Genomic DNA, 26673 nt, shown 5'->3' with positions numbered 1-26673 from the left:
CAACAGGCAACAACAGAAAAGGGAAGGAAACTAAAGTGATCATGGAGTACTGATAACTGGGAAAGCAGATTTCAGAACTGAGTACAATGTGACCTGGCTTCACACACACATACCACACACACACCACACACACTACCAGCCCTATCAAGAGGGCAAAGTACACAGGTTCAAGTTCTAAAGACTGTGTCATCGTTAACCAGACACAAGGTGTCAGGGACCGGATGTAAAATGGGATAACAAAGCCCTGGCTCGCAGGATTCCATGAGAATGTGCAGAGTCCACAGACCATCAAAGTCACTAGCTCGAGTGATGACAGGAAATGTCTACAGGGCTACCCTTGCATCATAGGAACTGGGGCAATTTTTGTGTACTTTTCTGTATTGTTCAGATTTTATATCATGGACATATTTTTTTAACGAGGCAGATAAACTTTTAAAAATATGTTTGTATGGATTTTAGAGAGAGAGGAAGGGAGAGGGAGAGAGCTAGAAACATCCATTGGCGGCCTCCTGTAGGCCCCCTCCTGGGGATGGAGCCTGGGCATGGGCCCGGGGAATCCACCGGCGACCTTTTGGTGTATGGGATGACACTCAATTCATTGAGCCACACCGGCTGGGCTATATCGTGGACATATTTTGATTTTCTTAATGAGGGAAGGGGGTGTGGGGAGGGGGCAGGAAAGGGGAGGAAAAAGCTGAGGGCCATTCTACAAAACAGCTGGCCTGTATTCTTCAAAAATGGTAAGGTCTTAAAAATAAAGAAAAGCTGAGATGGTCTCTATTAAAGAAGACTGAAGAGACCCGACAGGGCAATGTGAGGCACGATCCCCGTTTATTGGGACAACAGAGACGTCGGAAGTGATCGGCATCTCAGATGACAGCATTGCGCCACTGTCGCTATGCCTGGATGTGGTAACCGTGTTGTGGTTGTGTAAGAGATGCCATTCTTCTTAGGGGACACATGTTGAAATATTTAAGGGTGAAGGGTCATGTAACTTACTCTCAAATTGTCCAGAAAAAAAGTGTGTGTATGTGTGTGTGTGACAGAGAGAGAGAGAGAGAGAGAGAGAGAGAGAGAGAGAAAGAGAGAGAGAGAGAGCGCAAATACGTTAACTATTGGTGAATCCGAATGAAGGGTATATGAGTGTTCATTGTACTTTTCTTGCAACTCTTCTGAAGGTTTCATAATTGTCAAAAAGAAAAAGAGCCCTAGCTGGTTTGGCTCAGCGGATAGAGCATCAACCTGCGGACTGAAGGGTCCCGGGTTCGATTCCCGTCAAGGGCACATGCCTGGGTTTCGGCCTCGATCCCCAGTGAGGGGGCGTGCAGGAAGCAGCTGATCAATGATTTTCTCTCATCATTGATGCTTCTATCTCTCCCTCTCCTTTCCTCTCTGAAGTCAATAAAAATACATTTTATTTTATTTTATTTATTTTTAAAAATATTTTTATTGATTTTTTACAGAGAGGAAGGGAGAGGGATAGAGAGTTAGAAACGTCAGTGAGAGAGAAACATCGATCAGCTGTCTCCTGCACAGCCCCTACTGGGGATGTGCCTGCAACCAAGGTACATGCCCTTTACCGGAATCGAACCTGGGACTCTTGAGTCCACAGGCTGACAGACACTCTATCCACTGAGCCAAACCAGTTAGGGCAATAAAAATACATTTTAAAAGAAAAAGAAAAAGGCTGTTAACAAAATACTCCCCCTCAGGCACCATGTAGCCTGGCCCGATATTATATTTGCAGCCTCATGACCCAGCGGTACCAAGGTCTCGTTATAGGAAGTAAATCAGCTGTATTCTGTTCATGCCGTGAGCCACTGGACAGCAGCGAATGAACGTGAACCAGATGGAGACAGCCAGACACAGCGGCAAGATTCATTACATCAGAAACAACAGCAACCCAGGCCCCAGGGACACCTGGCGTTTGGGGCTGCGACATGGATGGCCAACCGCAGAGAGAGACCAGGAAGTGACTGCCACAGGGGTCAGCGTTGTGCTTCCCGGGTGGGGTCCCGCGTGTGGGGATTTTCCTTTTTGGGGGTTAAGCCTCACCTGAGGATATCTTTTCCATTGATTTTTAGAGAGAGTGGAAGGGGTGGGGAGGGAAGGTTTGTGAGAGGGAGAGAGAGAGAAACATCTATGTGAGAGAGCCACATCGATTGGTTGCCCCCGGCAGGTGTCCTGACAGGGCCAGGGATCGAACCTGCAATTCAGGTATGTGCCCCTGAACCAGGAATCGAACCCGTGACCCTTAGGTACGTGGGCCGACCCTCTAACCACTGAGCACACCGGCCAGGGCTCTTCTTAACTGCTAGTTACACAAGGACTCACTTTATAATTCTACGGGTATACATGTTACATTTATGTTGAATACACACATGACAGCTGTAGATGTCCCACCAAGAACCCCACTTTGTGTGAGGTGAGCACTGAGCGCCTGGGACCCGCCTCTGTGAGGGGCGCTGACAGTGACCCGCCTGGGGCCGCTGGGGGACAGGCAGGGGTGGAGCGGGGAGGGCGGCCCTGCACGGCACCCGCGGGATTCGGCCTGGGGCGCCCTCTGGTGGTGGCCGCAGGGAGTAAGGCTTACGGAAGAGCAGGCTCCCTGGTCCCCGCCTCCTTCCCCTTTCTGCACCTTTGTCGCCGTCATTCATTCCTTCCTCCTCCAATGCTCTTGGCATCTCCCTAGGCTTCAAGCTGAACTCCCTCACCTCTCAGGGAGCCTTTCCCCATCAAGGCCGCCCAGTTCTGACTCCTTCCCCCCAGGCCCTCCCTGGTGGTTGGCACTGTTTGCGCACACTCTCGGCATCGCCTTGTCTCACGCGTGGTGATGGTGAGAAGACGGATGGCTGGTGTTTGAGGCCTCCTACCAGCAGGCACTGTCCTGGTGCCTTCGGGCCTCTGATGGCCCCTCTGCAAGCACGTCACTCACTGTGGTCCGTCTTTCAGCGGGCACTTTACCTGTGCATTTATTTATTTTATAGCAACACTCTCCTCTCTGCCCCTGCAGCCTTCACAAGTGATATAATAACAAATTATATCACTTTCCTTGCTCTATTCTAGCTAGTCCTGCTTTAAGGGCTCTTTCTCAGTCCCTGCATCCAAGAAAGACACACGGGACCTCACTTTATCCTCATCTTAACCCCCCGCCATACCCCAGCTTTCTTCTCCTCTAACCCTTACACCTGCTCTTGCCTTGTCTCCTCTTCACCAGCCTCCTTGTATCTCAGTCCCGAAAACCACGCTCTCACTGGCCTCCTGTGACTCACTCTCGGTCTGCAAGTGTGCCCCTGGCTAGTCTCCCATGGAGCGGCTTCTGGCTACGCTCCCACTCAGGCTTTCCAGGATTCTCTGTCGCCTAAAGAACAGGTTCGGATTCTGGAACCTGAGGCGGACAGGCCCCGGTGCAGTCCATGCCCCTCTCTCCCAAACGAGAAAGGGAATGGGGCAAATGTCCCATAAATTACTCAGCACCCCGCCAGGCCTGAGGCAGACCCTGCCATTCAAACACATTGACATCCCTGGGCGAAGTGTAGAGAGATGTATGTAAGAAGAGAGTGTAAGGTGAGTGTAAATTGATGCTGCTTGGTGGGGCTGATGAGTGCGCATTTATTTAGCACCTACTCTGTGCCAGTCTGAGACTACAGGAAGCAAAACGTCAGTGGCCGCTGCTCCCACGGGCTCACAGGCTGGGGGCAACAGCAGGTGTTGGTGATGGGGGCCCTACGAGAGGCCTCAGAGCATCATGGGAGCCAGTGAGTAGGGGTCTGGAGAGGGAGAGGGAGGGGGATCCAGTCTAAGCAAGATATGCACAGGCCCAGGGCCTGCTGGGAAAAGGCCGCAGGTCAGGAAATCAAAGAGCCAGTCAGAGGGAGCTGGGTTGGCCTTGCTCACGGGTGGGGACAGTGCCTCTGAGAGCTGTCAGGCTCTCCAGAGGCGATGGAGGAGGACACGCAGGGCAGGGCTGTGTCTCACACCTTCAAGGCTGCCCCCACCACTCCCAGGAGGAGTGAGTCATGGACTTTATCCTCCAGGCGCTTGGGGACGGGCGGGAGGGTAAGATAAGCACACGGAGCTCTCAAGGAAGGAGATAAGGGGCTGGTGGGAGAGGCCCACAGGGTGCAGGTAGAGGCAGGAGCAGATCAGGTGGTCAACGGGGGTGGGGGGCATCTCAGCAGAGGAGATGGGGGCCCAGGGATCACAGGGCAGTGTGAGCAGAGCTGCACAGGGGGTGCGGGGGGAGACACATGACGGTGACATAGAGACCAGAGCAGGGGCTGCACCGAGTCCTCAGAGGGAAAAGGCCCCACCAGCTCTGTGACTTGAGCAGCTGCTGCCCCTCTCGGAGCCCATGTCCTCACCTCCCAACCAGGCTCCCAGGAGCTGCCCTGCAAAGTGGCCGAAATGAGTGCGGGTGATGGGTGTGCGCCCGTGCCCGGTCACAGAAAGGGCTCAAGAACCACTTCCTGTTAAAGCAACTTGAGCTTTATTCCTAGGTCTGGGTTTCCAATTATTACTTAAAAAAATATTTTTATTGATTTCAGAGAGGAAGGGAGAGAGCGATAGAAACACCAATGATGAGAGAGAATCATTGATCAGCTGCCTCCTGCACGCCCCCTACTGGGGATTGAGCCCTGCAACCCAGGCATGTGCCCTGATCAGGAATCGAACCATGACCTCCTGGTTCATAGGTCAACACTCAATCACTGAGCCACACCGGCCAGGCTCATTTTTACTTTTTATTTACCAGCACAAGTCTTTGTGTTCAAATGAAGATTTTCCCAGAAGACCACTGGGTAAGAGCCAGGCAGGAGAGCGGCTGCTGTGGGAAGCTGGAGCTGGGGTGAGGCCACGTCTTATCCACACGGCTCTGCCCCGGACACTCACACCACAGGCCAGAATGAGAATGGCAAGAGAGGAGAGCGGGGCGAGCAGAGGGGAAGGCTGGCACAGGGCCCTGTCTTAGGGGGGCCCTAGCACAGACTGGGACCGGAGCCCTTGGCCCTCACGGCCACATTCATGTTCCTGGGCATGCAAGGCGGAAGCTCCCGATCTGTTCGAACATTTGGGCACACACCTGGGCTCGGCCTGGGCCGGAGGCTGAGCTCACAGGTGTGGGGAGGACAGAGACCTGGGGGAGTCTATACTCAGGGGAAGCACCGGGTCCTGGGGTGCCGGCAGGACCTGAGGCTCCAGCGGGCTTCCAGCAGGCAGCACACGCGGAGGCAGAGCTTGGAATGGTTAGTAGAGTGACCCTGCAAAAAAGCTGGGAAGGGTGTTTCAGGCAGAGGGAACAGCATGGGCAAAGCACAGAGGCATGCCGTGCCGCAGCAGGCAGTACAGGTGAGGCCCAGAGGAGGGCAGGCTACTGGAGGGCGAGTGGAAAGGGGAACGAGACACGAGGGCCGTGGGCCTTGCGTGCTGCACTGGGCTAGCGGCTCCCCGTTGCCCCTGGACACAGCCCGGCCCTCCCGCCAGGTCCTGGCAGCTGGCATTGAGGCGAACATACCTGTGACCTATGGAATTGGCAGCCAGAGAGGAGACAAGAGCACTGGCTGTCAATTCATAGGTCAGAGCCCTGTGCACTCGGTCTCCGCGGCCTGCCCACAGCCCACCGCCCAGGGCCATCCTGGGCCTGGGGCGCAGCCACGGGGGTCCCTGCTGGTCCGCTGGGCGCAGCCTCCTCTCCGCCTCCTCGGGGACCGGCCCCCACCCCAGATAACAGCAGCCCCACTGGAACGAGCGGGCACTTCCACATGGAGTTGCTGTTACAGGGGGTGGCAGCCGCTTGGAGGCCGCTCCGCTTGGGCTGAGGCCTGCGTCCTCAGGGCCGGGTCCGTGGCCTTTTCATTGAGGCTCCTTATCGTGCGGGGCCCCCTCCTTCTCTGGGCGAAGTCCAGGCTCAGCCCAGATCTGCCCACAAAGCCGGGAGTGGCCCTGACTTACACCCCGAGGCAGCCTTTGCCCCTCTGACACCCACACCCTCTGTCCCCAAGTTCCTTGTTTCCTCGTTTCTTTCCCAACCAGAGCTGGGCCCCAGTTCGTTTGGCTGCTGTGCCCTTTGCCCACCCTTCCTGCCGCAGCCACAGGGCAGAGGGGCGAGGGACGGCTGGGTCTCTGTCGTCCCCAGGGACCTCCAAATGCCCCGATTCCGCAGGATGGCCCTGTAGAAAGGAGAGGAGACACAGAAGGGCGGGTGAAAGGGAGACAGAGAGAGGGGGTGAGTGAGGCCAAGAGAGAAAGGGATGAGGCACAGGCGAGAACGAGAACGGGAAAGGGACAGAGCAAACGGGCAGAGGAGGGGGGGAGAGGGGAGGGGAGGGGGAGGGAAGGAACTTGAAAAGATGCTGATACACAAACCTGCTGGTGGGATGGTAAGAACAGGGCTGTGAGCAACCACCCGTCTGGAAAAAGCACTTGGCACCTGGGTGGCCTGGGAGTGGGGTGACCTTGAACCTGTGGTCGCAGCTGGTTCCTCGTACGCTTTAGGGCTGTGGGCGTTCTGCACCCTGGCCTAGCCTGGCGGGCAGCGCCCTCCCTTCAGCCTGTGGGCCTGTCCCTGCTGCAGGGAGAGGAAGGAGCTGGTTGGGGTCCCTGCGCTGGCCCCCCGGCCCCAGAGAGCAGACCTTTCCTCGGCCGTGTTTTCTCATCCCCGCCCCCCCCCCCCCGCCCCCCAGACCGGCTCTGGACCACCACCAGGCTTGAGTGACAGGTTCCTGCCGAGGGGACATTTCAGAGACCCCAAGGCTTCTGGAGAGGAAGAGGAGCTGGGGCTCTGAGCTCTTACAGTGGACTCGGGCCACCCCCCCCACCCCCGTTTCCCTGCGTGGACACTGGCCCAGAGGCCAAGGAGGCGGCCCAAGGTCACAGAGCAGGGCCTCCAGGTCTGTCTGCACCACAACCTCCCTGAAGTGGCGTCCTCCCAGGATGCGGTCAAGTGGGCTGGGGGGGCCCCAGGCAGGAGCCCTCTGCCTGGGAGGGCAGGCCTGTGATGACACACCAGAGCGTTACCCTCCCTCCCACTAGGCCAGCCGGCCCTCCGGAGGACTCAGGGGCACGACCGAGAGCCCCAACTGGCGGCCGCAACTCAGGGATGCCACAGCCATCAGGAGTCCCGCTCCCTCGCCCCACGGTGGAAGCGGAGGCCGAGGATGGAAGGGAGTGTGGAGATCACCAGCCATTGCCTAGACCCCTTCCTTTCTTCCTCAGAAGGGCTGGGCACCCTGCGGAGGCGGCGGGCTGAGTGCCCTGGGGCAGAGGGGCTGCCGGCTCTTACCTGGGTGCGGGCTGGCCCTTGAGGCACAGGAGGAAGTGGGGCCGCCGGGGCCCAGCGCCTTTTGAGCCGTTGGCCCAGCCCCGGTGGCAGTTAATGATTATCCTGCCGCCCGTCAATACGGACCACAGTGCGGTTCGAAGGGCAGCACACCCTGGACTGTGCCCGGGCAGGGGGGCAGCGCCAGGAAGCATCAGGCCAGGCCCGTCTGCCCTTCCGGTGGCACCAGTCCACAGCCCATCGCCCTCCTGGCACCCTCCGCCCGCTCGGCCTCGGCCCCAGGTGTCCATGCCCAGCGAGGATCCCGGCCCACCAGGACCCACCTCCACCCTGCTCACGTGGCGCCATGTCTCCCTCACTGGGAAGGGGACACCAGGACACAAGGGGGAGCTGGGGGGCACTTGCTAACCACAGAGGGGTCTACAGATGGCCCTACCAAGGTGAGGGTGCTCTAAGCCTGTGCCTCAGTTTCCCCACCTACCTCAGTGCAGTGCTACTGGGGTGTGGGCAGGGCAGGGCGAGCTGAGCAGCTCCTCTTCCTTGTTCTCAAGAAATAAGGTGTGTGTGTGGGGTGCAGACAAGGGTCATTTCCTGACCCCGTGTAAGTTTCTCCGCTGCTGCCCCAGTGCCCCTCCCCTCCAGCACCCTGCAGCTGGGACCCAGGCCCGAGGCTCCAGCCACTGGGGATGGTGGGAGCAGCCCCAAGGCCAGCCCTCCAGGAAGGACCCTAACTGAGCCCTCGGTCTGTGGATGCTGGGCAAGGAGCATCAGGAAGGAGATGAGGCTCAGAGGCCAAGGGCACGGCAGCTCGGGTCACAGGGCCGGGTCCAGGCCTCCCCACAGCCCTGTGCTCTGTCCAGCATCCTCTCAGCGGGCCCCTCACACCTGGCCCCAGGTAAGGCCGGACACCGGGCTCTTGCAGGGACGGAGCCAAGGCAGTAGTCTGGGCAAGGTGGCCGCCAAGGGCCGCCCCGGGGCCTCCCCTTCACTCAGCTCCTGCCACATGAGGGGGGGCCAGGGTGGCAGGCTCCTGCGAGGGTGGTGAGGAGCAGCCCGGGGCAGCAGCTCTGACCCATTGGGTGGGGTGGGGTGGAGGGTGGCGAACCCTGGTGGTGACATGGGAGGAGTTGGGTGCAGAGGTGGGAATCTGGGTGCCAGCCAAGGCTAAGGCTGAGGCCGGGACAGTGCAGGTACGCAGAACAAGGGGCTGGCGGTGGGCAGTTTATTCCACGTCATGCAGACACTGACCCACACGCTCAGGCGGTTAAAAATAATACATTGAACCACACGGCGTCTCTCCCCCCACGTCCCTGGAGACAAAGAAGACACTTGGCTGAGTGGGGTCGGGGTCCGAGGGTCCAAAAGCCTCTGTCCTGGGCCCAGGCAGCGGTGTGGGCCCGGGTGGTGATGTGGGTCCAGGTGGTAGGGCAGGTCCTTCCCCCCCGGAGAAAAGTGCAGAGACAGGGCCGAGGCCCAGGCAGGAGGCCCCCTCTCACAGCGACTGGCAGCAGGAAAGCCAGGGCAGGGTCCTTCCGATCCTTCCTGAGGGCCCGGCCCGCCAGGCTGTCCACGCTCTGAGGGCGCGGGAGCAGAGGTGCCACTGCTCGCTGGGCATGCTGGGCGGGCAGCACCCTGGAGTCCGGCCCCTGGCGCTCAGTCCTGGGCCTCGTCCGACCGCCACTTCTGAGTGTGGTCCTTGTGCGCGTCGGGGAGGATCTGGTTGCGCATCCCCCCGAGAAGGCTGGACGTGGCCTCCGTGGCCAGGATGAGGGGCCTCACCACCGTTGGGGGCAACTGGCGGATCACGCCGCCCACAGCGCCCGTCAGCCCCTTCTGCTCGTGACCCCGAGTCGCCACGTCACAGAAGGTCTGAGCCGTGTCCAGGAGGCCCTGTGGAGGTGGGAGGTCAGTGCCGGTCCGGTGGACAGCGGGTGTGGGAAGATGGGGAGCAGGCTGGGCCTCATTACCTCTCGAACGGTGTCGTAGGCCTTGGCCACGCCCTCCCGGAGGTCAGCTGGTTGCTGGCCCTTGCGCCTTCGCACCGAGCGCTTGTCCTGCAGGGAGCGGGTTATGGGGGCCGCTGGGGACAGGATGTCATACACCGTCTCGGCTGTGGCCTGGGGAGCACAGGAAACACCAGTGAGGAGAAGTGCACAGGGCAACAGGATGGACCCCTAAACCCTAGTCCAGGGGGCCCACCACGGCCCCTCCCCCACACCCGTGCTTTACAGCCAGGTCAGGGGCTTCGGGTGGCCTGCATGTCTCCTCAGGGCGGCTCCTTCCCACCCAACCTTGACTGACAGTGCCACACTCCAGCTCACGCCCTGGGGTGGCCCCCAGAGGCTTGCTTATCCCTCCAGCCTGCGCTCTAGGACCTGCCCCTGCCCTCATGGGGAGCCCCTGATCCTCACGCACCTGTCGCTCACCTGCCATGACCGCCCACCACGCCTGCCCTCCAGCCCCCGCCACAGCGCCCACTCCATGAGCTACTGCCCAAGGACAGCGCCCAGGGCCTAGCAAGGTGCCGGGCCGGAATGAGCCAGGGCTCGTCTGGGTCTTACTTTCCAGTCTGTAAAGAGCCGCCTTCCCTTCCTTTCAAGACTTGGCCACGAGCAGAGACCCAGTGGGCTACAAAGACGGGGGTCGCTCACCCTCCTGCACGGGGGCCGCAGTTGGCCGGGGAGACCCGGCTGTGGGCCCCAGCCAGGTACTCGGCCTCTCCCTCTCCGTGACTGTTCCTCGGAAGATGTTACGGACACCCAGGCTACCCACCGTCAGCAGAGCTTTGGGGACAGCATGGGCCGCCACGCAGACCCGCCCGCCGGCACAGCCAGGCGCCGCTCACCTGGATAGCCTGCACCAGCCGGTTGCTGAGTTCCAGGGCAGCAGAAGCCGTGGAGGAGCCGAAGGAGGCCGCCCCCCGTTGCAGCCCCCGCATGAGGCGCCCGTCCTTCCGGTACTGCTCGATGGGCAGCCACAGCAGGTCCCGGAACCCTTGGACTGGGGAACGGGGGTCATCAGAGGTGCCCCAGGCTACAAGGCCCCCCCTTCCTCCTCTAGGGCCTCCCCTACATTCTCCCAACGGCAACGTCTAGGGTGCCCAAGAGTACGGGCCGTTCGTTTCAAGAGTCCCAGCGCCAGACACTTACAGAGCTGGACGACGGAGTGCATGGGGCCCACGCCCCGCAGCAGGCCGGGCAGCTGGTTCTTGCGGATGTCCTGCAGCCACTCGTTGAGAGCGTAGCCCAGCACCTTGTCCACGCCCAGGAGCCTGGGAGGGGGGGAGGGCAAGGTGGGGCAGAGCCGTAACTGAGGGGTCACAGGGCCAGGAGAACCTGAGGCACCTCAACACTCCCCATGTTCCCACCCAGCCCTGGATCGGGGGAGGGAGTTACTGCACCCATTTTACAGAGGAGAAACTGAGGCCCCAGAAGGTTGATCTCTTGGCCAAGGCCACACAGCCAGCCAGGAACAGAGCAAAGGGACTATCGGGGCCCCGGAGAGAGGCTGGGGGTGCTGGAGTGCGAGGCGGGCTCACCCGTGCCGGCAACAGAGTCGCTTTAGCTTCAGCTCAGAGCAGTTGAGCTGGGCCAGCCCGACGAGGAGGCCAGTGAAAGTGCCCTGGAGGGAGGAGGGGTTCGGATTTACGATGGGGCACAGGGACCTGCCCAGCCCACAGGAGGCCAACTCGGTGGCTGATGGTGCCTGGATGCAAGCCCTGGCCCTCCTGGTCCCCAAAGAACAGGCCACCCCTGAGCAGAACGGGGACCCCCCTCAGCCATCCCGCCTGACGGCCCCACTCACCACCTGGTCCATGGTGATGTGCTTGCCGTGGTAATCCAGCCAGATGGGCACCTCAGATGTGAATCGAAACTCCCTGGGGATAAGGAGCAGGGCCCTTTAGTCACTGACCTGGCCTGGCGCAGCCCGCCCAGGCCCCGCCCGGGCCCAGCCCAGGCCTCACCGGAAGTAGATGGGCTGCTGCTCGGAGGAAGCGCCGTGGCCACCACCTGCGGCCTCCTGGGTGTCACTGGTCTCCATGCCCCCGGGCTGTCCTTCCTGGGGGCTGCTCCCCTGGGCTCGGGTCTCAGGGTGCGCTGGAGATGAGACAGACCAGGGATGGGCCCAGGGGTGGGGGCAGGGAGGCACGGAAGCAGGAGACCAGGACCCTCCCCTACCAGGTCCAGCCTCTCACCCTCGGCGGAGGTCTCTGCCGGGACCACGGGGTTGATGGCCGCCGCCAGGCTGGTAAAGTACTCCTTGAGGAAGAGCAGAGCGTCCTGTGGGGCCAAAGTGCGGGCACAGGTTGGGCTCAGGGGCCCGGCAGCAGGGGCTCCCGTCAGCGGGCCGCCGCCCAGCCCACTCACCTGGTCCACATTGAGCCGCAGGGGCATCAGCGAGACCCGGAGACAGCACTCGGGGGCACTCGGGTTGGTCATGGGGACCACGTGCAGCGCTTTGATGGTGAGCTGGGGACAGAGGGCGAGCCCCAGGCCATTCCTTCAGCTAAGCTGGCCCGAGCCGCACCCCCTCCCACGCTCCCGGACAGCCCAGGTAGGTCGTGTGCATGTGAGCACCGTGGGAACATGCGGCCGGCCGCCCACAGTACCATGTTGGAGTGGGTGCGCCGCGGCATCCGCTCGCTGGTGTACAGGTACAGGAACTTGTTGATCTTGGAGGAGGGCAGCCGGTCCCGGATCTCCAGCTCCTGCACGATGAACACCTGCCGGGACAGCGGCTGCTCCTCCAGCTCCTTGTCCGGGGCCACGGGGCCTGGGGCTGGCTCCACGGGGTACACCTCATGCTGGAAGCTGACCTGTGGGGAGGATGGAGGCGGGAGCCAGGTAAGCAGGGCCCGACACGGACAGAGGGGTTCACCCCAGGCCCCTCCTCTCCCAGCCACCCCTCCTGTAACAGCTCCATCTCAGACCCATGCCTGGCTGCCGCCAGGATGTCTTCATGTGGCCATCCCACAGGTATTTCAAACCCTTGACCTCTTGACCTCCTCCCCGAATCTGTCTGTCTCTATTCCTACAGCCTTCCACCTGCCTTGTCACCCTAAGCATAAACCCTGATCCAGCTCTCATTCTCCAACCTCTCCATCACCAGGGACGTCAGCTCTGCATCCTCAAAACATCTGTACAATCCACTCCCCAAGCAGCTCCCAAGGAGTCCTGGCTGAGCGGCACGGATGGGACGGCCTGCCGCTGCCCCCACCCAGCCAACCCCTGGAACCCCCAGCCCCACCCCGCCAGCCCCTGGCACCCCAGCCCCACCCCGCCAGCCCCTGGCACCCCAGCCCCCGCCCACCTTGCTGAGCTGGATCTCCATGAAGACTTGGTGCTGCCTCCCGCTGCCCCCCTGAATGCGCCAGGAGTTCTGGGGCCGGTTGGGGCCAGAGCAGCGAGAAGGGGAGCCCCTGGGGCCTGTGAGGCCAACTCTTGCCCTGGGAAGAGGAAGAGGGGACAAGCTGACCCAGGGGAACATCCTTTCCTCACCCCCTCCTCAGAGCAGGCCTTCCAGCCTGAGGGACACCCTCTCCTGGGAAGGGGACAGGGTAAGGAAAGAGGAAGAGCAGGCCAGGGAGGTGAGGGCGGCTCCAGGTTACCAGCTGCGGAAGGTCAGGGCTGGAGCCCGGCCCAGGCCCCATCTCCGGGGTGGGTGAACCCCACTGTCACAGCTGCCACGGCACTCTCCTTCTTACCTGTGGCCGGGGTGGGGGCCGAAGTCCCGACCCCCATAGAGGTGCCAGACAAGGGAGACCTCACGCAGCACCACACGGGTGCTGGGCACTGGGAAGTGGGCAGGCGCCCGCAGCAGGTCGGTGCTGCCCAGCGGCCGTGAGAAGTGCCCGTCCTGCACGGTGATGGGGCCTGGATGCAGCTGCGTCACCACGGGCTCCCCATCTAGGGACTGCAGGGAGGGGGGGCCCGTGTGGCGCAGATGCCTTCCCCAGTCCAGGCACCCACCACCCATTCCTCCCGCCTTCACATCTCCCTCCCGTTTCTGACGGAAGCTGACCCTCAGGGGTCACTGTCCCCCAGCCTGTATCTGAGTACTCCGTCTGGGATGGAGCCGAGTGTCCCTTGCTCCTGCCAGCCTCGTCGCCCTGGGTCTGGGTCTTGCTTGCATGTGACATTCCCACAGGTACTTGGGGGCCCGGAGGTCAGCACCCTTGCAACCAAATGGTCCTCCTCGCCCTCCCGCTAACCACCTGCCCTCTCCCCCGACTCTGATGCCCCAGTCCCCTGCCCAGGACGCATGCCTCTCTTCCTCTGGAAATCCACCAGCTCCTGCAAAGCCCAGGCTCAGGGCTGCCTCCCCAGGACCCTCCCAGCCCCACCTCCCCACCTTCCTACCGCCTCCTGCCTCTCCCATGGCCCAGAGCTGAGCCACCCCCTCCCACGTCCTGCCCCTGCCCAGCTTGCCCACTGCATACCGGGATGCCCAGGCCAGGAGCATCAAGGATGCAGAACTCGTCACTGTCCATAGTGTCTCCATCCCCCTCATTTTCCTTTTCACCTTCCTCGGCCTCTGAGCAGGACCCCAAACTTCCAGCAAGGACCCCCACAGGGGGCAAGGGAGGTTGGGCCCCACTCCGTTCACCTGGGAATAGGTAGACCGACACGGGCGAGGCCTGAGGGAGAGTGCCACCTGCAGAAGAGAGAGGCTGGTTTGGGGGGAGCCTGACATGGTGCTGATGGTGTCCAGTGCCCCCCAAACGCCCCCACCCACCTGAAGACTGGGCCAGCTCCCGCAGGCTGCGCTCGGTGTCCAGGAGGGCGTCAGTCAGGTCCAGCTGGTTGATGAGGGCCGTCTCCACGGGGGGGCACGAGGGCAGGGAGGCGGGGCTCTCGGAGAGCTGGGCCAGGCAGGGGAGGAGTGGTGAATGAGTGCCAGGAGGGAGAGCAGGCCCCAGGGCTCCCCGCAATGCCAGGCCCCTGGGGGACCACGGCAGGGGAGGGGCCAGGCAGAGCTCTGGTAGCCTGCGTGGCCAGGCCTCACCTGTACCTTCTGGCCGGCGATCTCAGTGGGGCTGGGGGGCCGGGGTGGGGGGTGCAGGTCGCCCGTACTCGTTACGTACTGCAGCAGGTTGACCAGCAGGGCGCAGGAGTCGGCACAGGTGTGCATGTGCACCACGTTGTTGGAGCAGCGCAGCTCGAACAGCGGCTGGCTCTGCGGGGATGAGGCAGGGGTGCCATCCGCCCGGCTCTGTCCTCTCCACACACAGACAGGACAGGCTAGGCCTCCCTGGGGTGCTCAGCCTGCCCGCCACCCACTGAATGGATGAGCGCACTGAGCCGAGATCGGAAGGGGCTTGGCTCTGGGCTGCCCAAGGAAGCGGCGTGCAATCCCCCAAGTGAAAGGCTACATGAGCCCCGTCTCCTTTGCCCTGGGCCCAGCCAGGCAGCCAAGGCCTACCACCTCCATTCTGCGACCAGGAAGCTGCCCAGCTCCCGTTGCCTGCCTGCAGCTGCCCTCTAGTGGCGGGACTCACACTGAAGGACACCCAGGATGGCCCGGCCCTCCCAGGAGAGCCAAGACCCACAGCCCAGCTTGGGAAGGGCAAGCAGTGACCATGACCTGAGCCCAGGCCCCGGAGCAGGAGCAGAGAGACCGTGTGAAGGGAGACCCCCTGAGGGCCACCCCGGCCCCTGCACTGCGCTGGCTCCCGGCCTCTGGGGAACGGCCGCACTCACCAGTTTGCCCTCGGTGCTCCCCTTCCAGGTTTTGATCACCAGCTCCAGGAGGTCCACATCCAAGACACAGACATAATCTGAGGCAGAGGAGAGGACACATTGCTGCCGGCTCCTCCCACGCAGCCCGACCCGCCACCAGGGGGGAGAAGCTGGCCGCTCTGTATGTGGCTGGGGGCCCGGGCCTGCCCACCTCGCCGCAGATCCAGGGTCTCCGCCTCACACTTGTCGGACAGGTACAAGGCCGAGTCGTCGAGGATGAACCTGGTGGGGAACAGGGCTGAGAAGGGCCTGGAGCCGCCGCAGGGGCCAGGGGCCCGGAGCAGAGGGACGCCCACAGCAGGACCCAAGCCCACAAGACGCTAGCGCTGGGCCCTGTCTGGCCGCGGTGTCATCTGCACTGTGGGGAGTGGGCCTGGTCTCCCGCGTCCCAGGCCCAGACTTATTGTTCTCCTCCGCCTCATCGGGGCCTCGCAGCAACCCTGTCTGTTTTCCCCTCCTACAGCCATTGTTCCTTTAACACAAGTCCTGATTTTATTTTATTTTTTAAGGGGAGAGACCAAGGGGATCTCTCGTGTCTCCAATCCTCTAATACAGTGGTCGGCAAACTCCTTAGTCAACAGAGCCAAATATCAACAGTACAACGACTGAAATTTCTTTTGAGAGCCAAATTTTTAAAACTTAAACTTCTTCAAACGCCACTTCTTCAAAATACTCGCCCAGGCAGTGGTATTTTGTGGAAGAGCCACACTCAAGGGGCCAAAGAGCCGCATGTGGCTTGCGAGCCGTTGTTTGCCGACCACAGCTCTAATATAATCTAGGTTTTTTTTTTAATTTATTTTATTTTATACAAGTCCTTATTTTAATGGCAACATAACATAGCTCCTTTAAAATATTTTAGAATATAGCAATAAGACACCATCCCTAATTATAATTCCCAATCCCAAATTCTGATACACATCTCCTTCCAGTCTTTTCTGTGAAGCCACACAGAGAAGCACAGACACTTTCATTAATTTCTAGAGAGAGTGGACGAGAGAGGGGAAGACAGAGAGAAATATCCATGTGAGAGAAACACATCAATTGGTTGCCTCCTGCACACGCTGACCAGGGCCCAGCTGGGGAGGAGCCCACAACCAAGGTATGTGCCCCTGACCAGGATGGAATCTGGGAATCCCCAGTCCGCAGGCTGACGCTCTGTCCGCGGAGCGAACAGGCCAGGGCTATCGGTAGTTTTATATCTTACTGTCCTCAGTAAACCCTGAGCCATGGCATTTCCCCACATTTTCAATGTTATCCTTTGAGCGACTTTAAAGGTTGGACGGGCCATGTTCACGGACAGGCTGTAACTTGGCGGCATTTGGACTGTACGTTCCGACTGTTTTGAGTTGCACTACAGAGGCCTTGTGTTCCACCTGTCTTATCCTTATCCCAGGACAGCCCCCAGCAGTGGGGTCATCAGATCCAGGAAGGCGGGACCAACTCTGAGGGAAGGATCATGACCCGAATGCACAGAGAGGCTCAGAGAGTGGCCTGAGGACACACAGCGGGTAGACAGCACCCTGGGGGAGAGGCAGCTGCAGCCCAGCTTGGCAGGGAGGGGCTGTGTACCTGAGCAGGAAAGTGGAGGTGTCCATGATGATATTACTGGAGAGGGTGAAGGTCTCAGCGGTGACAAGGACACGCACAGGGAGGTAGAGGGGCCTGGGGGAGGCAGTGAAGCTGGGGCAGGCCCCTTACACACACACGCGAGAGCCTGCCCCCGCCCTGGCACCCAGCCCGCCCAGCCTGGGTACCTGTAGTCCACAGCGCAGGAGAACAGGTGAGTGTGGAGGACGGTGATGACCGTCGGGGGCAGGTAGCCCAGCACGGGGTCATCCAGCACATCCAAGAACTCCAAGAGCTTTGGGGACCAAGGTGGGAGAGGTGGTGAAGATAGGGTGGCCTCTTCCCTCCTCTAACCCCGCACCCAGCCCAGGCCCACGGCACCGCCTCCTCCCAGCCTGGAGACCGGTCTGCCCATGCCACCCTTGCTCACCTGGGAGTGCCAGCTCTGTTCCGGCAGGGTTATGTAGTGGCGCAGGGTAGCTCTGTGCAGCCGCAGGGTCACCAGGAACTCCTGGGGGTAGGACACAGTCAGCAAGCAGGGAACCCAGCCCTCCATGCACCAGGCAGGCAGTCGCCCTGGCCAATGGGTAGGCAGAAGCAGGCGTGGCTGTACCTTGACGTTCTTCTGGGGGTCCAGGTGGATGCGCACAGCGGCGGACAGCATGTGGGGGTCCTGGGCCTGGCCCTTTCGGCCTGAGGCTCCCCACTTGGTCACCCCTTCCTCTGATGGGTAGATGGTTGGGACCAGCTGGGCCGGAGGAGCAAAGCTGGGCAGCTCCAGGCGGATGGGCAGCAGGTAGTCATCCACGGTTGCTGGGGAGGCATCTGGTGAGCCCCCTGCCAAGCCAGCTGGTCGCCCACTCCACCCAGGGGCCACATCCTCCTGAAAGCCCCGCCCCTGCCCACGGACCCTAGCGACCCCCTACAGCTGGCCCACAGCCCGCACACCTCGGTGGTAGAGCGTTGCCTTGTCAGCCTCCAGGCTGAAGTAGCCGAGCCCCGGCTGGCCGCGGTACTGGGAGACGCTGAAGAGGGTGCCTTGCTCCACGTCCAGCACCAGCTCCCCGTGCACAGCCTCCAGCGGCCTCCCGCCTTCGTCCTGCAGGCAGAGCGTGTGGCTTGGCCTCAGCAGCCGCACAGAGCAGTGCCCACCCCTCAGGGGTGAGGGGCCTCCTGGGGCCCTGGCCTAACTAGGACCGGCTCAGCATCTACCCAGACTCCGCTGGAGGCCCGGGCAGCACTCGTCTCTTCTGCCGAGGGGAAGGATCACCCGGACCAGCGCCCCCAGCAGCCTATGGTGCCCATTCGGACCCCGTACGTGATGCCTTACACACAAGAGGTGCTAGTAAGTGGCTGACAGGGTATGGGGGGCTGGGGGGGGGGGTGTCAGGCGGGTGCACTGGGGCCTGTTTCCCACATTCCCAACTTGGCGCTGCTCACACTGGTCTTGGTCTCCTGCCAACGGGAGCTCTGAAGTCGGGGGCTCACCTGCCCGGGCTGCCCTCACCTTGGTCTCGCAGAGGGCTGTGACCCGGCCCTTCAGCACCGTCACCAGGGTAGAGAAAGAACTCTGGGAGTGAGGGCTCGGGGGCCTGGGGGCGGCCTGGGGCGTGCTTGATGCCCCCACTGAGAAGAAGTGGGCATCCTCTTCGTCCGAGTCTGAGTCTGGGGTGAGATCAAGGAGCCGAGTGGGAAGGAGCCCTGGAAGGGCCGCCCCAGCCCTGCCCGGCTTTGGGGGCCCAGGACCCCACCGGGTGCCCCTCCTACCCAGCTTGAAGGCCGACTTGCACATCTTGAAGTTGTCATTCCAGAAGCCCGAGGGGCCTGGGAAGCCGGGAGCGTGAGCGGCCGGGGCGGAGGCAGGGTTGGGAAGCAGGTCTGCGGGCTCCCACATGAGCAGGTCATTGTTGATCCTGAGTCAGGCAGATGGATGGTGGCAGTGAGGGAGGCCCAGCCGGCTCCCTGTCACCCCCTCCTCCCTGCCCCCGCACCCCGGCCGCATCGCCACCTGTTGTAGAGGCTCTCATAGACCTCCTTGCTGGGCAGGAAGACATGGGCACTGGGCAGGACCACTTCCAGGCTGCAGCGTGACAGCACCAGCGCCCGGCTCTGGAAGGCCCTCATCTCTTCGGGGTCTCCAGGAATCACCATCTGCGTGGGGGAGCGGGGAAAGGCCTGAGAGACGCATCCTGACCGCCTATCATTCATTCTGTCTTTTCAAACATGTTTGAGTCTAATCCTCAGCAGAGGATGTTTTTATTGATTTTAAAGAGGATGAGGGAGGAGGGGAAAGGGAGAGAAAAACATTGATCGGCTGCCTACCCTATGTGCCCCGACTGGGATGTTGAACCAGCAACCTAGGTATGTGCCTGACTGGGAATCGAACCTGCAACCTTTCAGTGTACAGGACGACGCTCCAACCCACTGAGCCACACTGGCCAGGGTCATCCCTTCCTTCTCACTGCCTCACTCACGTGAGCCCCTCTGCTAGGATGACAGCCGTTTTGTGTGAAGTGCTGGCCTCATGCCACTCTTGCTCCGAGGCCTCACGTATGTTAATTCCTTATCCTCAGGACAGGCCCGCGAGGCCTCTGTGCCCACTTTCTAGATGAGGAAACTGGTCCTGCCCAGCACCCATGTCCTCCCAGAGGTTAGGCAATAAGCTGAGATGACAGGGCCACTGAGCAGCAGAGCATGGATAAAACCCAGACTTAACCCTCATCACCTTCAGAGGAGAGGACCCCAAGGCCTAAAGTACACAGCCGATAAGGGATGGGGTCCTGATCTCCCCTGACTCCGCCCTCATTTCCAGGCCCCCCGAGCTGGCGTGCTTCTGGCTCCCCATCAACATGAGATGATGGAACAGACGAAATTCTCGCCAGGGCTGGGTCCCGTCACCTGGTGCCCCAAAGTAATCCTTCCCCCCGGCCCAAAGCCACCACGTGGCCTCCACAAGACGCAGGGTCCCCGGCCTCACCTCCTCCGTCTCGTACATGGTCCTCTTGGAGGAGAAGGGCGAGGGCTCGGGCTCCTGCAGCTCACACGGACTCTCCACAGACAGCTCCAGCTCCTCTTCCTTCTCTGGGGCCACTTCCCACTGTGCGCTGCTGACCTGGGGGTTCAGGGTCAACACTACCCTGCCGGGGCACAGGCCTGTCACGCGTCTGCAGGGCACCCCTGGCCCTGATTCCACCCCTGGCCTCCCGCCACCCTCAGGTGCAAAGCCCCGCTTACTGGGGCAGGAAGTACTTGTGACCCGGGCCCTTGGGATCTAGGGCCTTGGAGACTCGCAGGCAGGGGACAGGAGGCTTCTCTCCATCTTCATAGGTGCCTGAGGGGAACGGGGGAAACTGGGGGTCACGCTGCCGTTCCCCATTCCCTCCCCAATGCCAGGCGGAGTCAGAGGCGACTGTCCTTCACTGTTCACAGACCTGTGCCTGTCTCATGCCCAGTCTAAAGCAGGACAAGGAGAACGGGCCCACTCTGCCTGCTGCCCAGAGCGGGCCCGACAGGCAATACCGGTGCCCAGAGCTGGTGAGGCCGGGGCCCAGGCCTGCTCCCGTGATCCAGCCTCTTCAGCCCTAAGCCTATGTCTCCCAGGCCTGAGCCCCTGCCCCACACGCTGTTCCCCAGGGGCTCTCACCGTGTAGGTCAGAGCAGGTAAGTTCCAGGCGGGTGGGGGTTGGGGGACCAGGCCCACTGCTCAACTCTGACCGGAACTGGGGCTCACTCAGCTCCAGCCGCAGCTGCTCAGCCCGAACAGCCTGGCCTGCCCAGGGATCCCGCTCGGGCCGCAGGTCGGCAATGGGGAAGTGCAGCCGAAGTGTGGCCCGGGGTGCCGATAGCTGCACCACAGTCTCCTGCTCGGCGGCTGGTGGGGACTCCATCTGTAAGAGGGGGTGGGGGTCATGCTGCCGCCGTGGCTCCCAGCACTGTGATCGCGAGCCGGAGGACTGTGCCCCACTCCCAGCCCTAGCTGGGCATCTTACCAACAGGCCGGCAGGTGGCTCGGGAGAGGTTCTGGTGGCCAGGTTCAGCAGAGCAGCGAGCCGGTCCAGGGTCCCCAGCTCCAGGTCTGCTTGGAAGTCGGCCAGGGCCAGGGCCAGTTCTGAGTGGCAATGGCAGGCACCTCTGCGCCGGGATCGGCTCTGAAGTTGAGGGTATTCAGGTCAGCAAGGGCTGTGGGGTGGGTGAGGGCAGGATGGGAAGGGGCCCCCTTGAGCAAAAACAGAACACAGAGTCCTCCCAGCTGGTGAGAAGAGCTGGGGCTGGGGGCCCCGGAGACCGTCACCGCCCTGCCTGAGGCGGATGATCGTGCTTGCTTAATAAAAGCCACCCAACAGTCGCCGCTCCCAGAGGCCAGCAGGGCATCGCAGGATGAGCCAGGGGAGGGGCAAGCAGGCTAAGAGAACAGCATGTACAGGCCCAGATGGAGTCAAGGGCCCCCGGATGGGGAGGCATGCTCTGCTCGGATGGAGCACAGGAGGAGGGGTAGAGGGTGGGAGCAGGGAGGTACCGGGGAGGCTGGGGCTGGGGGTGTGGTCAATGCACCGGCAGGAACAGTCAGGGGCCTTTAGGCCTGGAGGCAGGTGGGTTACCTTGGGCAGACGGCGCAGGGTCTGTGTGTAGCGCAGGTGAGCACAGGGCTGAGCCGAGGCCTGGGTGTCCTGCCTGCTGGGGAAGCTCAGGATCTGGGATGGGACATGGGAGGCAAGAGGATGAGGCCAAGCCCTCGCGTCCACCTTGACCTCCAGGCCCTGACCGCACACACCTGCCTGTGGCCCTCACCTCCATGTACTCGGGCTCTGAAGTGCCCCTGGGCCACAGACACTCCAGCACCTCGAGCTGCCCGAAGTGCACGTCCGTGCTGGTGGTCCGGCGGCCCCGGCCCGTCTGCAGCTCCCAGGACAGCTGCACAGCTGTCCCCGTCAGCCTGCCGGGAAGAAGCTGGGCATCAGAGGGGGCACTGCAGGGCTCAGGGAGTCTCTCCTCAGGCCCCTGCCTTGGGCTTGTACCGGACATGGCTACAGGGACAGGCCCTCTGGAAGCGCGGTCGGAGATGGTGGAAGTCGCGGGAGCTGAAAGGCCCATCCTTGGCAGCATCAAACTCGGCAAAAAAATGGGTGGTGAGGTCAGGTGGTCCGGAAGACGGGGCGGGTGTCTCAAGCAAGGTCAGGGTCATGCCCCCCAAGGTCATCTTCAGTAGTGAGTCAGGGCGCATGGTGTCCGGATGGGGCGTGAGGGCCGTCTTGCCTGAGGGGACAGAGGCTTCACCAGGGGCTCCCCAGAGCTCGTGGGCCCAGCTGCACTGTGGCTCTGGTAGGACGCTTGGCCAGGCAGGGGTGAGACGAAGCTTCGTTATGCCAGGAACTGAGCCCAGGCTCAATTCAACCCTCTCTAGGGAACTGGAAGGTCTGGAGGTAACTGGGAGCACTCAGCCCAGTACCTGACACACACAGGCTCTCAATAAACATAAACACACAGTCCGGCAAGGGCAGCTCTCATTACCCCCACTTAATGGAAGGGGAAACCGAGTCTGGGAGAGCTGAAGTGCCCACCCAAGATCACGAACTCTAAAACCCAGGCTTTGTCCATTGCATCAGAGGTCTCCTGGGCGCCTGAGAGACCACACCACACCAAGGCCTCTCCAGTTCCTCCTGCCCCCGGAGCACTCACCAGCTGGGTTGCCCTGGGCAGAGAGCCGGCGGGGGGTCGTGTAACTGTGCACAGAGGAGCCCAGGTCCACGTCGGAGAGGGAGAGCTCAGAGACGGCCGAGGCCACACTGCTCGTGAGGCCCGCCATGGAGAAGAAGAGGTCTGCGGGCCAGGCAAGGGGGTCAGGGACAGTGGGCTTGGCGCCGACTCCTGCACCCACACTAACCACCCCGCCGACCGCCGGGGCTGGCCCCACACCCACCAGTGCTGTCCAGGTTGTCAAGGGGGTTGGTTAGGGGGTCTGGGCTGAGGGGCTCAGCCACCGCCCCTGCCTGCAGCTGCTGGTTCAGGTCCTGCTCAATGAGCCACAGGTCTTCAGCACCTAGCGGGCGGCTCTTGTTCAGCTTGTCGACCAGGGACTTGGAGTCTATAGGGGAGGACACTTCCTTGTGTCAGTCCAGCCTGGCTGGCACTTGGCCAGCCATCCCATCCCCGGGACTGCCCAGAGGCCTCACCTGCAAGGCTCATGGCACTGAGTAGTTCCTGGAGCTGCTGGAGCTGCCGCGGGGTCAGGAGCAGGTGCAAGAAGCCCACCTGCCCGGCCACCTCCAGCTGGGGGCAGAGGGAGCAACCATGGAGCTCACACCTGCCAGCCAAACCCCTGAGAACCACTACCAGCTGCGCTCTTCCTGAGGCAGTAGGAAGCCAGTTGCTAGGCTGAGCTCTCTCACCAACTAGCTGTGTGACCCTGGCCACAACTTGACCTCTCTGAGCCTCAGTTTCTCCAGTTGCCAAGAAGGCAGTAACTTCCCCCATCCAACGACCCCCACCTTGTCACAGGGAGGATAAAAACTGCTGAGCATTCTGGGAGGGAGCACGCTCCCTCCTCCCCAAGGGCCCAAACAACTCACCTTGGGGCCTGGGAAAGCCTCGTTCTGCTTCAGTTTCACTGTCAGCTCCACGTACCCTGAGCAGCTGCCGATCTGCAAGGGGGGATCTGAGGATTCCTCCTGTGAGGCAAGAGGATGTAAGAGGGGAGGGGTCAAGAAGATGACATCAGAGCTGGTCAGAAGGGATGGAGGGGCAGAGGGGTCAAGGGCAGAGGGCAGGGATTAGAAGGAAACAGAGGCTGTGGGGTCAGAGTCGGCCCACCTGTCGGGGAAGCTCCTCGAAGCGCAGGCAGACTCCCGCCAGCTGCAGCAGCTTGTGCAGGAAAGCAGGAGGCTGGTGAACATCCACGGGGGGCGCCTGGCTGGGGTCTCGCACTGCCTCGTCACAGTATTCTAGTCTGGGGAGCGTAGGGTCAGCCTTTGCCCTGTCCCCCCCCACCCCCCGGTGTGGAGCCCCTCAGTCTGCACAGTCTTCTGTTCTAGGGTCTGGGGGCATGGAGCTGCCCCACCACAGCTACGCCATCCTGCACCTCCACGGCCAGTCCTTGCTCCCCAAACCTCAGCATGTAACCTGATCCTTGGCACCCCCCTCACCCCTGCCACTCTGCACCTTCACCGCCTGGCCCCTGGCCTCCACTCCAGCCCCCCTCCCCCTTGCTGTGGCACTGCCCAGGCCCACCCATATTTGCTCTGCCACTTCCCGGGAGCCTAGGCTGAGGGTGGGGTCAGGGCCAGGGCCATCTGACAGCCCCTCACGCTCCCTCTCCCTCATGCCAGCACACCGGCCAGGCCTTCCCCTACCTCTGCACATGGACTTCCACTGCCACACCATGCTCCCCGTCGCCCGGGGAGTGCTCCACCCTCACGACAGTGTCCAGGAAGGTCACCTTGATCCTGCGCAGCACTGAGGGGTGAGAAGGGGTCTCAGGGCAGGCAGAGTTCTCCCTTGGGTAGCGCGGTGGCCTGGTGGGGCCTGCTTACCAGTCTCGATGGTCTGGGCGAACATCTCCAGGCCCTCCAGGGGTTGTGGCGGCTCAGAGGGCTCAGGCAGCCCATCCCGCAGGCACTCCTGAGCCAGCTGCAGGCTCGTGGTCATACATGAGGCCCAGCTCTGCGAGTCAGCAGGCCCTGGTCCTGCGAGGAGGCCCAGTCAGCTCCAGTGCCCAGGCCCAATCCCAGCACGTGTGCTCCCACTCCTGCCCAGCCTTGCCCTGCCCTCACCTGGGCCATGGCGGGGCTGCAGGGTGAGCTGGAGGCCTGACACGAGAATGGTGCAGTGGTCTGTGAGCAGCGCGGCCCAGGGCACGGCCACTTCGATGGAGCCCACAAAGCCTTCCACCAGCTCCAGTGGCGATTCCATGGACTCCAGCACCTCGTTCACAGACTGCAAAGAGACGGGGACAAAGCTGGCTCAGGAAAACCCCCAACCCGGCCGTCTCCCGGCCACTGTCTCTCTTGTCAGTCTGCTCTACTTTGGAGAGCAGCCTCGCTCTCCCAGATCCTCCCTGTGCTACCTTCAAGGCCTATCTTTGCTCAAGTTACTTTGGCCCAATCACTGCCTCACTATTTTAAGCCAGAGGAGGGGGGAGCTGAAGGATGAAGAGGAGAAAGCCAGGAGGAGGGGCTCGGGAACAACACATGTGCTGGTGAAGGCCTGGCAGAAGGTGCAGTGGCCCCCCACTCACTCTGGTCAAGCAGACACAAGCACGGGCCTGGCCTGAGCTGAGGGGATGCCCCCGACTCCAAACACGTGGTGTGGCGGTACATCTCTCTAAGGCACAGGGTGAACCCCCTCCCCACAGGTCCCTGGGACCCTGGCCTTTCTCCTCATCCCATCTCAGGGTCCCCAGGCACTCGGCTTCTTCTGGGGCCTTCAAGGAGGGGCTGCGGGCAGAGCAGCTGGGAGGAGGGGCCGCTATTGAACAAGCACGGGCGTCCCACCGGGGCGTAACTAGGTAGGAACCAACCCAATCCCAACAGGCTGGGTGGGAAGGAGTGTTTCCGGGGACTGGAAGCAGGAAGAGGCAGCTTAGAGATCTGAAAAGGCTTCCTGCCCCGGGACTCACAGGCCACAGGCCACTGGGAGGCTCCCCCAGCTGCAGGCTCAGGGGACCTCACTGCCTCCACATGCACGCGGGAAGACCTGCCTACCTCTAAAGCCCAGCTCTTCCTGCCCAGATTGCTCTGTGCCCAGCCAGAAAACTGAGAAGCCCTTGCCCCCATGCCCATCCAGTGCCAGCCCTGGGCTGGTGCCTCTGATTGGTGGCTCCTCTGCAACTTTCCAGGTCAGCTGAGCTGTGAGTCACCGCCCCCAGACTCAGGTCAGACCCAGACCTTACTTCTCTCTAGCTCCCAGCATCTTCCCTGCCTCCTTCTTGCCTGGGGCCAGACCTCTCCGCCCTACTCTGGGGGCTTCCCTCCAGGTGGGGATGCCAATCTATAATCCCCTCCCCAAACTTAATCCGTCCCACTCTCCCCAAAGCAGGAAGTAGGCAGCGCGGCAGCAGTCACACGAGGTGTTGATCAACACGGGTGCTGACGCGGTTGTTGACATCCACATCCGGAGGGAACCCAACCCACTGGGCCCAGGATTGTAGGGTCAGGAGGTCAGGGTACCTTCCCCACGGGTGTCCTCAGCGGGCTCCGCACCCCTGACAGTCTTCTCTGTCCGGCTGCATGGCTGCAACTCTACCCCTACCCTGGCCTGGTCCCACCGGTACCCCTAGGTCCTCCACTCTGCTCCCACCTCACCCTCTCCTTAGTCCCCCGGCACCATACTCCTCCAATCAGGCCCCAAACTCAATGTGCTTGTTCTGGCGTCTTTCCGCCAAGTGACAACCCGCCCCCCAGCCTCAGTCTCTCCTCCCGAGAAGTGGCCGCAGGGAACCCCTTCCCGCTCTGGAGGCGACCAGCCGGGTCCCTCTGACGCCTGAAAAGGGCCGGACTTCCACGACCTCAACACGCCCGGTGCTTGGTCCCTCGGCCCGACCCCTTCGCCGGGAGCCTCGTGTCGCCGCAGCCCGGTGCCCCCCACCGCCCTCCCGGGCTCGGGCCTGGCTCCTCACCCAGATCTCCAGGTGGATATCCCGCAGGGCAACGCTGCCCTTGTACAAATCGAGGCTGAGCTGGTCCAGGCTGAGGTGCTCCTGGAAGAAGTGGCCCAAGTAGTGGTGCAGCAAGTAGCGGCAGACCCGCTCCTTCACACAGTTCGACCATGGCCACAGCCATCGTGACATCTCGGAGACCGCCGAGCCCCGGCCGCCTGCGCTCGCCGCCCGCCGCGGCTGCTGGGTTCACTAAAGCCTCGGGTTTGCCCCGCCGCTTCTCTCAGCGCCAGGCCGCGCCCCGGGCGCTCTGCCACGCCCCCCACGCTCACTGCAATTGGTCATTGCCGAGGGCGAAGCCTACTGATTGGTCGAGGGGGGCGGAGCCTTCAGGCGCCAGAAAAGGACTGGGCTCTCTGCGTGATATAATGCTCCCAACCTTGATTTACGCCTGCGTATAAATTCTAAGTGGGAGGACCTTTAACCTTCCTTCTACAGGCTCC

The 26673-nt window shown here is 61.9% G+C and overlaps 1 protein-coding gene and 2 non-coding genes across 4 annotated transcripts; all 3 read right to left on the bottom strand.

The window, feature by feature from the left end:
• Positions 1-5502: 5502 nt before the first annotated feature.
• Positions 5503-5587, bottom strand: MIR192 (microRNA mir-192). Its single transcript, NR_129237.2, has one exon. It is a non-coding gene; the product is annotated as a microRNA mir-192 (primary transcript).
• A 121-nt stretch (positions 5588-5708) lies between these two features.
• Positions 5709-5786, bottom strand: MIR194-2 (microRNA mir-194-2). The gene has a single exon (NR_129238.2). It is a non-coding gene; the product is annotated as a microRNA mir-194-2 (primary transcript).
• A 2698-nt stretch (positions 5787-8484) lies between these two features.
• ATG2A (autophagy related 2A) lies at positions 8485-26408 on the bottom strand. 2 transcript variants are annotated; one of them, XM_028135906.2, is made up of 41 exons: positions 26192-26408; positions 24348-24510; positions 24108-24260; positions 23928-24030; positions 23389-23524; positions 23148-23246; positions 22752-22848; positions 22499-22663; positions 22258-22398; positions 21597-21834; positions 21370-21514; positions 21180-21272; positions 20571-20729; positions 20225-20468; positions 19816-19912; positions 19559-19718; positions 18590-18732; positions 18349-18494; positions 18089-18246; positions 17530-17680; positions 17195-17394; positions 17012-17092; positions 16770-16876; positions 16585-16677; positions 15167-15237; positions 14977-15053; positions 14282-14452; positions 14012-14138; positions 13716-13930; positions 12981-13189; positions 12587-12722; positions 11886-12092; positions 11644-11745; positions 11472-11556; positions 11241-11373; positions 11081-11153; positions 10815-10897; positions 10426-10547; positions 10122-10276; positions 9244-9393; positions 8485-9166 (listed from the first exon to the last, which is right to left on the bottom strand). In XM_028135906.2, the coding sequence occupies exons 1-41, from the start codon at positions 26360-26362 to the stop codon at positions 8930-8932; spliced, it is 5796 nt and encodes a 1931-aa protein (XP_027991707.2). In that variant the 5' UTR covers positions 26363-26408; the 3' UTR covers positions 8485-8929. The 2 variants fall into 2 exon arrangements, with proteins under 2 accessions (XP_027991707.2, XP_027991708.2); XM_028135907.2 differs by having other exon boundaries at positions 14288-14452.
• Positions 26409-26673: the final 265 nt, after the last annotated feature.

The sequence above is a fragment of the Eptesicus fuscus genome, chromosome 13 (genome assembly GCF_027574615.1).
Source record: "Eptesicus fuscus isolate TK198812 chromosome 13, DD_ASM_mEF_20220401, whole genome shotgun sequence".
NCBI lineage: Eukaryota > Metazoa > Chordata > Mammalia > Chiroptera > Vespertilionidae > Eptesicus > Eptesicus fuscus.
The sequence above is the reverse complement of the archived record's forward strand: the minus strand, read 5'-3'. Positions and strand labels throughout refer to the sequence as shown.